Source organism: Salmo trutta, chromosome 21, assembly GCF_901001165.1.
Source record: "Salmo trutta chromosome 21, fSalTru1.1, whole genome shotgun sequence".
Lineage (NCBI taxonomy): Eukaryota > Metazoa > Chordata > Actinopteri > Salmoniformes > Salmonidae > Salmo > Salmo trutta.
Genome location: NC_042977.1, coordinates 13,197,890 through 13,215,042, shown reverse-complemented (window position 1 = coordinate 13,215,042; position 17,153 = coordinate 13,197,890). Strand labels below are relative to the sequence as shown.

General features: G+C 42.8%; 1 protein-coding gene across 9 annotated transcripts in view; it reads left to right on the top strand.

The window, feature by feature from the left end:
* LOC115156719 (CMP-N-acetylneuraminate-beta-1,4-galactoside alpha-2,3-sialyltransferase-like) overlaps nucleotides 1-17,153 on the top strand; it is an 88,812-nt gene that overhangs the window by 28,528 nt on the left and 43,131 nt on the right. For 6 of the 9 annotated variants that reach the window (XM_029704337.1, XM_029704339.1, XM_029704335.1 and 3 more), the window contains 7 exons: nucleotides 1,921-1,968; nucleotides 4,276-4,318; nucleotides 5,571-5,663; nucleotides 12,214-12,320; nucleotides 14,008-14,071; nucleotides 14,149-14,244; nucleotides 14,461-14,647. In XM_029704337.1, the coding sequence (XP_029560197.1) occupies nucleotides 1,921-1,968; nucleotides 4,276-4,318; nucleotides 5,571-5,663; nucleotides 12,214-12,320; nucleotides 14,008-14,071; nucleotides 14,149-14,244; nucleotides 14,461-14,647 (638 nt within the window). The remainder of the gene's footprint in view (nucleotides 1-1,920; nucleotides 1,969-4,275; nucleotides 4,319-5,570; nucleotides 5,664-12,213; nucleotides 12,321-14,007; nucleotides 14,072-14,148; nucleotides 14,245-14,460; nucleotides 14,648-17,153) is intronic. The other 3 variants (XM_029704341.1, XM_029704342.1, XM_029704343.1) reach the window with 3 other exon arrangements.

Genomic DNA, 17,153 nt, shown 5'->3' with positions numbered 1-17,153 from the left:
GGGTCTGCGGACCGATGTGTCTTAAACATTTGAATTGCGTACCGGTGAATCGTTACATCCCTAGTATGGCTGTTTTTGGTGCAGTCTCCACTTAAATACTAGGCTAGTACCAAACAAAACCCAGGGTTTGCCTGCCTAGAATAGCCATGCCTCCTGCTTTGCTTTAATGATCAAACAGAATACAATTCATGACTCCCATCTCATTGTTCAGCAGAGGTCTGTTGGTTGTGCTTAATCATCAGCATTTGAATAAAAGAACACAACAGCTGTCCTCTGCTTATTTTGATAGAGGAATATTTTGTTGCTTGTGAAGACATGGGATGGTTCTGTTTGAACCTGATCCTCGGTATGCAAGAGTTCGCCATATTTATCTCTTTGAAATATAAATTAAAAAGACAAATCTGTAAGGGGAAGTGGAAAGGAAATGTGGACCTGTTCCCAACTGCTAAAGATGACAAACCCTCATAAACAAGGCAGGGGGATTGAAAGGTCAGGGTTGGTCCGCAGTTAATTTAATTAAGTTAAACAGTTTTACATGGCCTGATAGGCAATGGTTACATTTATAAGCCCTCTGTAATGGGCCAGTCCAACCTGCCTGAAAGTCACATGGACTTTAGGAGTAGTCTCATTGTCTTGAGAATATTTTGTAGGGCAAAAAAAAAGAATAGTGTCACTTTGAGCCCAAGCTGTGTGTGGCTGTGTCTCTGTTCATTCGTTTTCTATCCGTCTCTGTGCTTGTTTATGTGCTTGTTTATCTGCTCTGTCTCCCAGGCCTACTATTCCTTTTCCTGTCAAGCCCTCTTGGTCTCAGTTGCTCCAACAGCTCACTGGCGATGGCACGAGTGAGCTGCCATTCTGGCTCCTCTGATGTCCTCTAACCCATTTTATTTGCAGAGATTGATTCTGAGCCCACTATAATATTCCAGTCTAAAGGTCAAAGCACCACAGGTAGAGGCGCTAGCCCTCTTTCATTGGATGACAGTGGGAAAGTGGCGCAACCGGGATGCTTAGGGGCTCACGTTGGAACATCAACAACTCTCTGCTAACACTACAACAAAAGCCTTGTGTTTTTCTGAAGAGAATGTACTCATTCACTCTTTACTGTGGTCTTTGCGTTCAGAAACCACAATAACAAACACTAAAATAACCGGGAAGGTGCATTTCATATATATATATATATATACACACACACACTACCGTTCAAAAGTTTGGGGTCACTTAGAAATGTCTTTGTTTTGGAAGAAAAGCAATTTTTTTTGTCCATTTTTAAAATAACATCAAATTGGTCAGAAATACAGTGTAGACATTGATAATGTTGTAAATGACTATTGTAGCTGGAAACGGCTGATTTTTAATGGAATATCTACATAGGCGTACAGAGACGCATTATCAGTAACCATCACTCCTGTGTTCCAATGGCACGTTGTGTTAGCTAATCCAAGTTTATAATTTTAAAAGGCTAATTGATCATTAGAAAACCCTTTTGCAATTATGTTAGCACAGCTGAAAACGGTTGTCCTGATTACAGAAGCAATAAAACAGGCCTTCTTTACACTAGTTGAGTATCTGGAGCATCAGCATTTGTGGGTTCGATTTACAGGCTCAAAATGGCCAGAAACAAAGACCTTTCTCTGTTCTGAGAAATGAAGGCTATTCCATGCGAGAAATTGCCCAGAAACTGAAGATCTCGTACAGGCTGTGTTCTACTCCCTTCACAGGACAGAGCAAACTGTGCTTTTCTTTAAAAAACAAGGACATTTCTAAGTGACCTCAAACGTTTCAAAGGTTGTGTATATATAAAAACTTTGGGTACTAATGTCACTAACCTCTCCTCCTCCTCCTCCTTCCTCCTTGGCTGCGGACACTGTTTGCCATGGTAACCCCCACCGACTGGGTCTATCTGACCCTCTTGTGTTTCAGAGTTGGAAGCGGACATTGGTCTCACCGTGGGACAAATAGTAGGCTCAGGTACAAACCTTTCCCCCCTTTCCTCTCACCCCTCTTCAACAATACACTTCCAAGTGCCTCCTGAAAAGCATATTATACCTCAGCAGCCATGTTTGGGGGGGATTCCTCATCTCTAAAAAGTTCACACTTCTTTTGTTTCGTGCCAATAGAGCTTCTCTGCAGTCGACATCATCCCAATTAGAAAGTAAAATGCTTACATGGAACATGTCGTGGTATTGAAAGGCAAGCAGGGGAAGATGAAACGATCAGTAAATCTGGTCTTTGATAGACGGTATTACAGAGTAGGACAGTTTTTCATTTGATAGTTGCTGCTCATCGTTATTGGACTGTGTCGCCTCCCAACATCGTGCATGGCCAGACTCCCTGCAGGGCTCTGTGTCGCTGCCCACTGTTTTTACAAAGGCCCCACACTTGGCACCCTTTTCTCTGGAAAGGGCTACTGGACATGCTCCCAAACTGTTTTTGAAAGGCGTCCTATTGAGATGGGATGGCGAGCGAGAAATTTGTTTTACAGGCAAATGTGGCACCATCTCTCTCCAACCTTTTGAACCCAGTCAACAACCACGTTTACCCTAGACATTGGATGGACCGCAGACACGGGTGAGTGGGTGAGTTTCAGCCGGCCGGATCCAAAAAGAGCACAACTGAGCTGCACGTAGACTCCTCTCGACTTTGACCACATATCCCCAAACCCAATGTGGATGGAGCAAATAAAGCACAGCTCAATTATTCATGTCGCTTGTATTAAATGTGATTCAACATCGCCCTCTGTTGATCACCAGAATAGTGCCTCTTGATCAGCCTTAGAAAAGGGGCATAAAGTAAAGGTTAGGGGGCAACACAGAGTCTGAAGGCATCTGGCGCTTGGTGGTTTCAGTGGCCAAGGTTTGTGCTGTACAGGCAGGGTCCCGCTGCTTTCTCCGCTCAGCTCAGGCTACAACGCACTTCCTTCCACTGACACACACTCATAGCCGCTACATTAAAACCCATGGCCCCATCCACCCGTTCCTCTCTCTCTTTCTCTCCTCTAGCATCCCTCTGAAGGCGTAGCACAACCACAGGAGTGGTGAGAACTGCTTCCCTTTCGCCCTTTTCTCCCCAATTGCTAATTGTATTGTTTTGATGAGGTGTCATTTATGTAACAGGCATGTTTTTGAAATGGCTGTCCTTTCATGTTTATTGCATCACAGATTGTTATAGTGTGGACACTATATAAATAATGACATGGTTATTATTGGTATTGACCGTGACCTTTCCCTTTTGATGATGTCATCACTAAGAGTGAGTTCTGTGCAATGTGATTCTACCACCGGTTGAGTGGGCTATATAGTTCTGCTATATTTGTACCGTTTGTACCTGGCAATACACCTTTAGGTTTGGGTTGAAAGTAAAGGAAAGTAATATCGAAATGCGTGTGGGCCTTCCTTGTCAAGTTACTACACAGATATAGCCTATAGTATTTACTGGCTTCATTAGAAGATGCTGTTCAGTTGTGAGTAATGGTAAAGATATGGATAATTGAGGAACTCTAGTAGCTTTTAGAGATTCACTAGGAATGTACTGTAAGTCTTTGCTGTATTTCAGAGACATGGCAAAATGTCAATACTTCAGTAACAGTTGGTTCCAGAGACCTGGGGCATTCTGTTGACCTAACGGTTTGACAGAATGACATATAACCAAGTCAGCATGCCTCGTAGTAGATTGCCGTCATGCCGAGTCACGTCCAGGTCACAATGATGGATACATGTGTACACAAACGGACTGAAGTGGAATTCAAATAACTGTCTTGCGGAATTAATTTCCATGTTGAAGGACACGCTATTACTAAGCTGTTAACAGTTTTCTCTTGTCTCAGGGGAAAACAGCAGGTAGATCTTTTTAAAGGCACATTTGGCTTGTGCTTCTTTCCCCCTCTCTACTGAAAAAGCCTAAACGCCGACTACGCTTGAAACGGCACCTATGGACCGACCCCACACGATCCTCCATAGGTGAAACACAACTGCTGTTTTTAACTTATCATTTGGACTTGAACCTCGGCGGGGATGTTTTTGGCTGGCTTTCCTTAACACCCCCGCTTGTTTGACCGGCCGCAAAAAAAACTCTCTCTAATCCTAATGCTTTCAACCAAGTGTTTTGCTTTTGTTTCTTTTCTTTATGAAAATGCACAGGCTGTTTACTTGGCGAGAGATGTACAACTACATTCAACATGAGGATGGATGATCTCTCTGTCTCCCGTGTATGGGACGAGTCCTAGTTCACAAGCCATTTTGACTCCTGTATGTTAATTTCAGTTTTCTCTCTTTCTAGTGTTTGATAAGCAGGGCTTTCTGCAGAAGCTGGATGGACAGTTGTAAGTACAACGACTTTTTTGGTAAAGTACAATTATATCATTTTAAACCAATAGGGTTTGGTTACTCATCTCCAATTGATTGTTGTAGCTGGTTGTCCGAGGCAATTTTTTTTAGGAATGGGCTTAGCTATAACCAAGACGTCTCCCCTCATAAGAATGGGCTGTATTCAGTTTGAACAAAAACAAATCAGAAACTGAACTGGAGATGGTGTCCTGAATATTAGATGTATTCTTAGATAGACTCTGAGTCTTAGATGACACGTAGCCCAATAGATGAAATCAATGGGATAATTAATCAAATGTGACATTGAACTTGTGACTTATTAATCTCACATCCACCAGTCCATTCAAATAAACATTAATTGGGATTATTTTAGCCAATTTGACACCAAGCAGGTGTGCTGGGTCGAATTGTAATGGCCATATGAATCTCTATATGGCTAATGAGTGTCAAGGTTTGTTTGTGGGTTAAATGGAGGTGTGGGTTCTGGCTTATATGCAAACTTGAGTAATTGTATTTTGTTGGCGTGAGAGCTCAGCTATGTGTGTGTGTGTGTTGCACTCCCACTGTAAACTTTCATAGGAGGCCTCAGTCCCTCGTCCCCTAACTCACATGCCATATTCTCATCACCACTCCGGCCTCCCAGAGGACATATCTGTCCTCACCATACATTCACACTATAAGCACAACTTCAGGACAGGGGTTATGCTGGTTCTTATCTGGGGCTGCTAATACAACTGCCTACAGCAGTGGTCACCAATTCTGATCACTCCCTCTGACCTAGCAAAGATGGCACGTCAGCAAGAGACCCCAGTCCTCTCCAGCTACAGCCTGTCCATCCACACCCCTCCTCCACCCTGCCATACCCCCCCATCTTATCAACACTGACTCGGTGTGTGTGACAGATAGGCCTCCCATAATGCTGGGACCTCCCTCCTTTCCCCCTGTTTATTTGAACTTGTCTCATGCCATATAGCAGGTAATTAATCAGTATGATTGCAGTGAGGAGGAGATACAATGGGCTGGTTTGAACTTGAGCTTCTTAGTCCCTACTTTACCTTTTAAATTGTACAGGACCAGCATAGGGCGGGCTTAAGGGGACATATCAAACTGTTTTTAGTTCTATCTTCCAGGGAGATCTTTGTCTAAATTGGATTATGTGTAGAAGTGCAAACACTGCTTGTTATCAGGTCACGTTGTTCTCAGTCTCATCTAATTCCCTTTATCCTCCCCTCTTGGCGACACTTACAGGCCAGCGGAGTTGGCGTACAAGTATGGCAACCTCAGCGAAGGAGTTTGCAAGCCGGGCTACACAGCGGCCAAGATGACCGCCATCTATCCAAAGTGAGCAAAACTCCTTCTGTTCTCTCTTCAGGGTTTGATTAAAGTCATTTGGTGCATCTCAAGAGTCTTAAAGAGGCTTCCTCTCCTTGTCTCCACCCCTTTTGAACTTTGCACTGACTTGAAAACTTGGGGTGGCAGGTAGCGTTGGGCCAGTAACCGAAAGGTTGCTAGATCAAATCCCCGAGCTGACAAGGTAGAAATCTGTCGTTCTGCCTCTGAACAAGGCAGTTAACCCACTGTTCCTAGGCCGTCATTGTAAATAAGAATTTGTTCTTAACTGACTTGCCTAGTTAAATAAAGGTTAAACCAATTATTATTATTTTTTTAAAACATGTAAGATGAATGCAAATTCACAGTAGGCATATGCCATATTTCAGCTCAGCTCAGTGCAGATGAAGATGGAGAGAGGAGGAAAGGCAGCCACTCTAGACTATTGAGACGCTCCCCTGGAGACGTTATGTCATTACTCCAGCCAGCATGGCCTACGGGGAACGACTCGTAACATAAAAGCCCCACATTTCCACACAATCTTTTAGGTTTCAGTCACGTTTCATTCATTAATTTCCTCACCACAAACTTCATACCATTTCCTCGTCAGTCCTCCGAACACAAAAGCATCTCTGTTGGGAGAGCGTAACCCCTCATCCTACCCCCATTTGAAATGGTTGCCAGCGGTGCCTCAGAGGCTTATTGTCAGAGGGGTACCTACTTCCTGTCCAGGAGGGCATGACTCACATCCTCCAAACACAATCCACGGAACACTTGACGGCCCTCCGTGATGTCACTGGGCCTTTGATGCCATCCCTCCACCCTTCTCTCCAGCCATAGGTCATTATTCCATGAGGGCTCATCAGCTATGACCAATAGAGGGACATTTTCCACATAGCAGAAGACTTTCCCAAGGCATTTTACTCAGCTGCTCCTAAATGTGGAAGATGGTGACTCCATCTTAACATACGATGAGGTTGTGTTTATTCTTAGTCTGCGAAAAGATTGCTAATAGTGTCTCATAATGCTTATATTCGCTTAGACCAGCAATGACTTTGACAGCTTTATTAAAGATATCCTGAAATTTCTTGTATTCTGTGTGTTATACTTTCTGAACAGAAATGACTGGCATTTTTGTGTAGATAATAGATTTTTGTACGGAAACCAAAAGGGGCCATCGAGGCGTGTTACACAATTAGGCTTATGATTATTATGACTTGAGAGAAAGGGCTTACTTGGAAGAGGTACGTTGGGGCTATGCTAAATTAGAGCAGTTGTTAAAAAAGCCGCCTGGTTTCCAGGGAACTGCCCTCCCAACTAGGAGGCTGTGTGTTAACGATGTCTCCCAACCACTTCCTCTAATCAGCCACACGTTTTCAGCTCAAAGTTCCCTACAACAGAGAGCACCTGCTTGGGACCGCATTGATTACTACCACGTTCACTTCAGTCCCACACAGTTCAATTAGCACTATTAATGGCTTAGAGTGACAGTTGGGTGTATCTGTTAGATGTCCTAGAGTTTGAGGTTTGTCATGTGTGATGGGGGAAAGCAAAACGTGATTGGTCGTACATGACATGTATAAACACAGATGCCAAACCGCTTGACTTTTTTTTTCTCTCAAAAACTGTTACAGCCTGAATTCAAAATGGATTAAATCACATTTTTTCTCACCCATCTACGCATAATACCACACATTTCTTTAACATTCACACCCATGATTCAATACACCTTTGGCAGCGATTGCAGCTGTGAGTCTTTCTGGGTATGTCTCTAAGAGCTTTGCACACCTGGATTGTTTAATATTAGCACATTATTATTTTAAAAATTCTTCCTCTGTCAAGTTGGTTATTGATCATTGCTAGACAACTATTTTCAGGTCTTCCCATAGATTTTCAAGCCGATATAAGTTTAAACTTTAACTTAGCCACTCAGTAACATTCAATGTGGTCTTGATGAGCAACTCCAGTGTATATTTGGCCTTGTTTTAAGTTATTGTTCTGCTGAAAGGCAAATTCATCTCCCAGTGTCCAGTGGAAAGCAGACTGAACCAGGTTTTCCTCTAGAATTTGGCCAGTGCTTAACTCCATTCTGTTTATTTTTTATCTCTCTAGTCCTTAACGATTACAAGCTTACCCATACCATGATGCTGTTACTCAGTAATGTGTTGTATTGGATTTGCCCCAAACATAACTTCTTGTCCTGAATACAAAGTGTCAGTGACACACAATCTCAATTTAATCCATTTTTAATTCAGGCTGTAACATTTTTTTTTTTTAAGTCAAGGGGTGTGAATACTTTCTAAAGGCACTGTATGTCTGTAAACGGCTACCTCTTCTTGGCCACTTTTCCATGTCAGGCCACTCTCATAGAGGAGTGGCAACCCCAGCTCTGAATGCCAGATCTGAATCCCGTCTTTGGTCTCTCATGGCCAAATTGGTTAATAATGCATGTAAAGATGTAGCCAACATTTTCTTTTTGGCAAATTACATTTTGGCATAAATTTAATTTAGTCTGTAGTAAAAACAACTGATGGTTATTTACTTGGCCAGATCCCTTAACTTCCTGAATTTGAGGTCCCTCCCTAATCATCTCCATCCTCCATGTTTGTCCTCTTCCAAAAGGCCCTGCCCAGTGGAATCCAATTTATTTTCAACGTTTCCCCTCCCCTCACGCCAAACTGTTTGTATTGGAGCTCTAAATCAAGTGTTGGCGGTGAACTTGGGCGACGCGGTTATGAAAATATGGCCCCCAGTGAGAGGAAATGAGCACAATGTGCCTGGGCCTCCTGTTTTGGGAGCACTCTCTCTTTAAGACAAGCAAACTATCCCCTGTCTGTCCATCCATAGGCTAGGATACTCTTGACAGTTATTTAATGCCCGGCTCGGCCCCTGAAGCCACACGTTAATGAGTCACGGTTTGTTTTGGCAAGGGTCTTTGCCCGTCTGTTTCTGTCAGGTGATGTGTGGAGAGAGAGCCAGACATGACTGTTACTCTTTCTTTCTTGGTGCATCAAGTGCAATTAAGGAGTTTGGAGGACAAGTGGCTCCTCTTGTAAACCGTGTTTGCTCATTGAGTTCAGACACGATTATTAGGATGTGAAGTTTGGTGACCTGATAGCGGAATCGGATTCCTTTGGTGTTAGTAGCCAGCTTGACTGGGTGCACTGTGGGCAGCCAGCTGTAACTAGTGGTTGGTTAAGTCAACCCGTGGATGTAGACGCAGCCCCCCCTGGGGGTTAGCCTAGTGAAGTCAGCCTGAGTTCCTCCTCCAGATGTTGTTGTGGTTTTGCGTCCCAGGCCTGTGTGAGTTGTAGAGAATGTCTTGTTGCTGTCAGTGTAAACACCATGGGGGCCTCACTGTGTAATCACAGCGAACTAGTAGTCTCACACACTGACACTCGCTCTCACATTGGTCCTCTATGCTGTGTAGGTTTTCATAGGATGCAAAAATATTTTTCCTTGTAAGTACTTAAAATGGGCTTACAATATAGTATAGAATGTCATGTTTATCCATACACATTTTTATGACTAGAATCACCTAAATCTAATCTCAGATGACTTTTCTACCACAACCACATTTTTCAAAAGAGCTACTAATCATACAAATAATTTCTCCACAAGAATCACTTCAGACATATAAACCGTCCTAGGACCAGTAATACCCTTGTTTAAACCCCAATCTGCGACCGTGTTGTGAGTACCTTAAGTGCGAGCTGTAAAAGTGGAGCGTTGGAGGCGCGGGCTTGTTAAACGAGGACCATGGTGCTCTCCCCAGCGAGACAGCGGGTCATAAAAACAGACATCCATCGTCCGGCCACACTTCCAGAAGCAGCACGTACAGCCCGGGTCTGAGGCCTGACCAGGGGAAGTGGCTCTTTTTTGATTTAAAAGGAGTGCTTTATCAAATAGTGGTTGGCGTTAGAGCACTTTGTTCGTGCGCCTGCTGTTTCTGCAAACATTACCAATCAACACTGCCTACTTCAGTAAGACATTTCCTCGAAACATCCCTTCCCAAATCGTCTGGGACAGATCAACACTGACATCAATACATCACCAGGACACGTATAACCATTCTTGACACAGTCTGGGTTCGGCCTTTTCCTGGGAAAAAACATTGTCGATAAGAGTACATGTAGCAGACTTGTTCTCTATTTTTCCCTTCTTCCTTGAGTCAACCCATTTTGCGCCCTATGTGCACGGGATGGGTTCAGTGAACGGGGGAGTGGAAAAGTGAAATAACGCGGTTAGATTGATGAGTGGAACAAGCGTCTCCTCTTTCGCTTTTAGAAAAACTGTCAGCTTCTAAGTTAGTGTCCAGAGAGACATCAGGGTTGTGCACCCCCAGACCCACGTACTCTGCTTGATAACTCACTCACCTGTGTATTGGGTTATCAGGTAAACTCTGTTGCTCATTGGCAAGTCTCAATTCAACTTGATGAACACAGCAATCGATCTATGGTGAATCTCTCACTGAACATTATCTGGAGCAGGAAAGGGCTCGCTGTTGATCTCTCCATCTAGAAATGAAAGGACATCGCAACACAGTAGGCCTATTTTGGTTAACTTGAGTCATGCTGGACTTCTCATGAGTGGACAGACGAACTGTTTTACAAGTTTTATATTATTTGACTTCAATTAAATGCAGTCTCAAATGGCCGGCTGGCCCTTTTTAACTTCTATGGGCTAGGTGGGACGGTAGCGTACCACCTGCGGGACACAGCCAGTGAAATATCAGGGCGGCAAATTCAAAAACAACAAAATGTCATAATTCAACTTTCTCAAACATACAACTATTTTACACCATTTTAAAGATACACTTCTCCTTGATGTAACCACATGGTCCGATTTCAAAAAGGCTTTACAGCGAAAGCAAAACATTAGATTATGTTAGAGTACATAGACAAAAATAATCACACAGCCATTTTCCAAGCAAGGACATGTGTCAATAAAACCCAAAACACAGCTAAATGAAGCACTAACCTTTGACGATCTTCATCAGATGACACTCCTAGGACATTGTTACACAATACATGTATGTTTTGTTCGATAAAGCTCATATTTATATCCAAAAACAGCATTTTACATTGGCGCGTGATGTTCAGAAAATGTATTCCCACCAAAACGTCCGGTGAATGTGCACATCAATTTACAAAAATACTCATCATAAACGTTGACAAAATATATAACAATTATTTAAAGAATTATAGAAAGACAACCCCTGGATGCAACCGCTGTGTCAGATTTTAAAATAGCTTTACGGAGAAAGCACAGTACATAGCTCAGCCATCACGGTGAGCTATTGACACCCGCCAAGTTCGGGGCAACCTAAACTCAGAATTAGTATTACAAATATTCTCTTACCTTTGCTGATCTTCGTCAGATTGCACTCCCAGGACTGCTACTTCCACAAGAAATGTTGTTTTTGTTCGAAATAATCCATATTTATGTACAAATACCTCAAGTTTTGTTCGTGCGTACAGTTCACTTATCCAAAGGCATAACGCGCGAGTGCGGAACCAGAGACGAAAAGTCAAAATGTTCCATTACCGTACTTAGAAGCATGTCAAACGCTGTTTAAATCAATCTTTATGGTATTTTTTACGTAAAATTGCGATAATATTCCAACCGGACAATAGCATATTCATTCAAGAAGAAAAAGAAGGAACGGCGTGCTCGTGTTACCGCGCATATCTAATCCCTTTGTTGCCAGGAAGTCCACTCAGAAACTGTAGAGAATTGTAGTTCTTGTTTTGATTCTCTATCGAAGCTACAGTGTCTGTGGGGTGACGTTGCACTTCCTAAGGCTTCCATTGGCTGTCAAAAGCCTTCAGAAAGTGGTTTGAGCATTCTCCTGTTACTGGGCAATTCTCAGACTTTTCACTTCCTGCTTGGATTTTTCTCAGTTTTTTTTCCTGCCAAATGAGTTCTGTTATACTCATAGACACCATTCAAACCGTTTTAGAAACTTCAGAGTGTTCTCTATCCAAATCTACTAATAATATGCATATTCTAGTTTCTGGGCCAGAGTTGTAACCTGTTTAAATTGGGTACGTTTGTCATCCGGCCGTGAAAATACTGCTCCCTAGCCCAGACAGGTTAATAGCACACATTTCAGGAAATAAACACATTTTCAAATAAACGCTGGGTTAAAAATAATTATTGACGAGGCTACAATGGACACAGCTCTGATATTCCCACGGTCATGTGCATTAAACATGTATTTTTTATTCTGTCATTGTTCCTAGCCGTTCCGTCCCTAATAATTTTTTTTCCATGGTGCTGAAGTGCAAAATCAGGTGTATGGTAGGCAGCCTAGTCTTTGCACGTCTGATCTGCGATGGATTTGTTGTTATAATGTTTATACAGGTCATACGGGTCACAATAAATAGTGTGGTAGTCTTCTTAACATTTTATTGAGCAAAAGCTGTGTGCATTTTATGTAAATAGACGCTTGGCTCAAATAGGAGCCCGTCTCTAATTAGTGCCGTTTTTCTTCAGCGATTGAAACGCCAGGCTATTTATTGAAGTTTTACAGTAATCTCTCCTGTTTTTCTTTCTACTGTTCTTCTCACAGGTTCATGAAGCCAGCTCCCATGTTTCTCGACCGGAACTTCAAGCGGCTGGCCAAAGTCCGCAATTACTTGCCTCCATTTGGATTCAAAACACAAGGTAAGACAAATTGTGTGTCTAACGTTAGACAGATTTGATTATCCCATGTATCTCATTGATGGCAATGGATATGTCATTAACTTGTCATGGTGGTTTTGGAACTGTGTATAGATGATGATTTGGGCTGGATAGGTAATCTAAAGAGAAGAGGGTGCCAGAGCTCTACCATCCTTATCACCACGGGCCAGTTAGCGCATCTTCATGCTTGGTGATAGAGCTGGCAGAACATCCCTCCTGGCCTACTTGGGTTGATCTCACGCTGCTCCTGTCATGCTCTCTGATGGTTACACACACTGCCACTGACTGTGCCTTTTTGCCTGGGTTGGGGCGAAGGGTAAAGGGTGAGAATGGGATGCTTGGATATTACAGGACGTTTCTTGCTACAGCAACATCTAGACAGTGAGACAACACTTCAGTTTCTCTGAACTTCTACAAACTTCTATGGCTTTTTCTTCAACACCCATCCTAAAGGTGAAATGCATCAAAATACTTAAGTCTTCATTCTTTCCTCGATTGTGAAGCAGTAGGGCTGGCACAATAACCAACTGTTATGGATGAAGACCGTCATGAAAATAAAATTATATCGAACAGCTGACTGAATGACCAAAATGCAGGAGCAGCACACATAGAAATAGAGTGAATAGAAAAGGCTTGGAACCGCTAACCCTGGCAATTTGACTGGCATACGCATATTCATGGGTACAATCCCAATGTCTGCCTGGTATTGTGGTGTAATAATTTCCATGGAAATGTAGAATGTTCATTCAAATGATGTTAACAGATGTGGCTCATGCAATGGAATGTACTTTTTTGTAATGTAAGTTGAATCAACAAATCATAGCACATATTTGACTTCCTAGGTTTGCTCATAGGTCGAACATATACAGGTTAAGACAACGTCGTCACAAATCTGAGGCCAGCGCCGTTGTTAACTGGAATAGCCGGTCCCGTTGTTGCAAAGAGTTATGGGATATTAGAATCCCGTTGTCTCAACATAGCTTTGCTTCTACAGTGGGGGAAGAAAGTATTTGATCCCCTTCTGATTTTGTACGTTTGCACACTTACATAGGAATGATCAGTCTGTAAATTTAATGGTAGGTTTATTTGAACAGTGAGAGACAGAACAACAACAACAACAACAAAAATCCAGAAAACCGCATGTCAAAAATGCTATAAAATGATTAGCATTTTAATGAGGGAAATAAGTTTTTGACCCCTCTGCAAAACATGACTTAGTGCTTGGTGGCAAAACCCTTGTTGGCAATCACAGAGGTCTGACGTTTCTTGTAGTTGGCCACCAGGTTTGCACACATCTCAGGAGGGATGTGTGCAACCCCCCTCACGTAGGGGTTGTATGGGCAGCGTTTTTTTTCCTGAAGTGCCGTTTCACCCGGATTCATCCGTCCTGAATGGGCTGATGGTTTTCCAATTTTACTGTCACCGGGCCTGTGGCTTATCCTTATCTGTAATTTTAATAAATGGTTAGGGACGTGTTCTCCTCCAGACCTTCTCCCAAGGACCACCTAGCTTGCTACATTGTTTTCTGGGCGTTGAAGTCCTCGACAGTTTGTTATTAAAGAGGAGCTATTAATCCTTTTCATGAGGGGTTTTGTCTGTGACCTAGCAAACAACATTGAACTGTAGTTGATATCTAAACTGTCTTTTTCTCTCCCGTTTCATTTTGCAGAAAGAATCATAGACAGTATTCTAACTGCCACAAAGAACTATGGCTTGGGTGAAGACCTTGACAGGTAATTGCCATGGGAATTAAGTAGCGCACTCGTGTGCGGACACACTTTTTAACCCCTCAGATGTTCTTCTCTTCCAGTCTTGGTTGTAAAAGATGCATTATTGTGGGCAATGGTGGTATCCTGGCCAACAAGTCTTTGGGCTCGCGCATAGATGATTACGACATTGTGGTGAGGTGAGTCTACGTCCAATGGAAGGGCAACATGATGCCAGTTAAGAGGGTAAAGAGGGTAGTTCTGCTGAATGTCAGTTTCTCCTTTTGAACTCTTGACACTGGTTAGACTTTAATGGACTTGGGGTTAGTTTGGTAGCCTGGGTGCCAGCCGCAGATTATGTTATGATGTCAACACACAATGTATTCGCCCCCATAGCATTTCTTCTCTAACCGCAGGTTGAACGAGGCTCCTGTGACTGGTTTCGGCAAGGACGTGGGCACCAAGACCACCATGCGCATCACCTACCCCGAGGGGGCCATTCAGAAGCCTGAGCGCTACGAAAAGGACTCGCTATTCGTCTTCTCCGCCTTCAAACCGCTGGACTTCAAGTGGCTCAGACAAATGGTCTACAAAGAGAAACTGGTGAGGCATACCTCAAGGCTGACTTACCTTTTTTATTAATTTGGACCGCTAACAAAAAGTTAGTTGGTCATGTTTGTTAGTGGTTGGGTGCACTTCCGCTGCCCTGAAAGAGTATGCATTCTTCTGCAAAATGCCCAGTCCCACCTCCTTTCTAGGTCTCTTCCATTGCTTCTCCATCTGTCATAAAATTAATGCGACCACATAAACATGAATTCCACTGGATGTTTTGGATAGTTTGAGTGCTTTCTGCGGCACTACGTGACTAGGGGTGTTTTAGAAAAGCCATTATGGTCATCGATATACATGCATCTTCTGTTGCAGTCATTTGCTAGTCTTGTGACATTTAGTAGATGTGGTTATGGGTTCTCACAATATTTTCCCATTTCCTCATGATTACGAATAACAGGGTTTAAATTGTGCTTTATTGAGAAACCAATCTGAGCAAATGTTCTCTCCACTTTTCATTCTGCCCTGGTGAGAAATAAAACACGATTTTACCATTTAAGGACCTTTGTCTTTTCTTTTGACGAGCCACTGACTGCCATGCTTGAGTGACAGCCTGCGAATTGGCCTCTTAATCCGAGGGTCTGCCTGTCTGAATGAGCTTTTCCTTATCTCTGCTAGGGAGGACGGCAGACAATCCTGTATCACTGAAAGAGCTTGCACAAGCACTCTCGTCAGTTACTCTACCACAGTCAGGGTAGGGTAGCTAAATTCAAGGACATTTGCAGTATCTCCTGATGGAGGAAAAAATTGTGTCTGCTGTTGAACTTGCCGGTCAGGCATTCAATTTTGGCCGTGTTGAGTTTCTCCCAATAGGGGGCTGCTAAATGTCTGAAGGGATTCTACTGGTAAATCTGGCAATCCAGCGTCTGTGGGATCCACTTCCTGTCCAGCGCAGCTGTGTGACTTTCAGGGACCAGCAGGAGTTTTTACTAGGTGACATTTGTCAAAATACAAGACTCTGGAGAGATAAGAGGGGTTAGGAGGAGGGGGAGTGAGAAAGAGAGGGTAAAATTAGGGTAAGGGAGAGGGCCATAAGAATAAGGGAAAACGTAAAAGAGGTGGCTGTTCGATGGTGCCTTTGAATTGGGCAGATTTGTCTGGACTGTCAGCTGGTAAGTAACGGGGACAGTGCAAATGGCGGACATGGAAAACATTTATCTGATCTCTGGCTCCTCACAGATCAGGCTTTGATCTGCAGGGAAAGGAATACTTTCACTCATTAAATAAATCACTGGTCAGAAGTCCTCTGTCTTGCATGACGGCACTGTAGTTGGGATGCATGCACGCACACACACTTAACTCAGTCACACCAACTCACTATTTTGGGTCGAACGTGCCTTATGCAGCTCAATGTAACTCACAAACTATAGGTGTTGGTTAACACTTTTACATTGCCACTAATGTACAGTGCCTTCAGAAAGTATTCATACCCCTTGACTTTTTCCAATTGTTTTTGTTTTACAACCTGAATTCAAAATGGATTACCTTCATTTTTTTCTCATTGATATAAACACACTACCCCATAATTACAGAAAAATAAGGTTTTTAGACATTTTTGAAAATGTATTGAAAGTTAAATACAGAAGTGTTCACACCCCTGAGTTAATACTTTGTAGAAGCACATTTGGTGGCAATTACAGCTGTGGGTCTTTCTGGGTGAGTTCTAAGAGCTTTCCACACCTGGATTGTGCAACATTTACCCATGTATTATTTTCAAAATTCAAGCTCTGTCAAATTGGTTGTTGATCATTGCTAGGCAACCATTTTCAGGTCTTGCTGTAGATTCAAGTCCAAACTGAAACTCTGCCACTCCAGAACATTCACTGTCTTCTTGGTAAGAAACTCCAATGTAGATTTGGCCTTTTTTTAGGTTATTGTCCTGCTGAAAGGTGAATTAATCTCCTAGTGTCTGGTGGAAAACAGACTGAACCAGATTTTCCTCTAGGATTTTGCTTGTGTTTAGCGCCATTCCGTTTATTTTTTATCCTGAAAACCTCCCCACTATGCTGGAAAATATGGAGAGTAGTACTCAGTAATGTGTTGTATTGGATTTGCCCCAAACATAACATTTTGTATTCAGGACAAAAAGTTGATTGCTTTGCCTGAATAAAAAATAAAAAACTTAATTCCACTTTGACATTACAGGTAGGCCAATACCCCCAAAAATCTAAATGTACATTTTAAATTAAGGGTGAAACAACAAAATGTGGAAAAATATAGCCTAACCTATGCAAATGTGAATTCAGCAGCTGACCTTTTATTGAAGCTGCAGAAATTCCTGACAACCACAACACTTGGCTCCTGAGAGGTGCAGTGGTCTAAGGCACTGCATTGCAGAGCAAGAGGTGTCACTACAGTCCCTGGTTCGAATCCAGGCTGTATCACATCTGGCCTTGATTGGGAGTCCAAAGGGTGGTGCACAATTGGCCCAGCGTCGTCCAGGTTTTGCCGGGGTAGGCCGTCATTGTAAATACGATTTTGTTCTTAACGGACTTCCCTA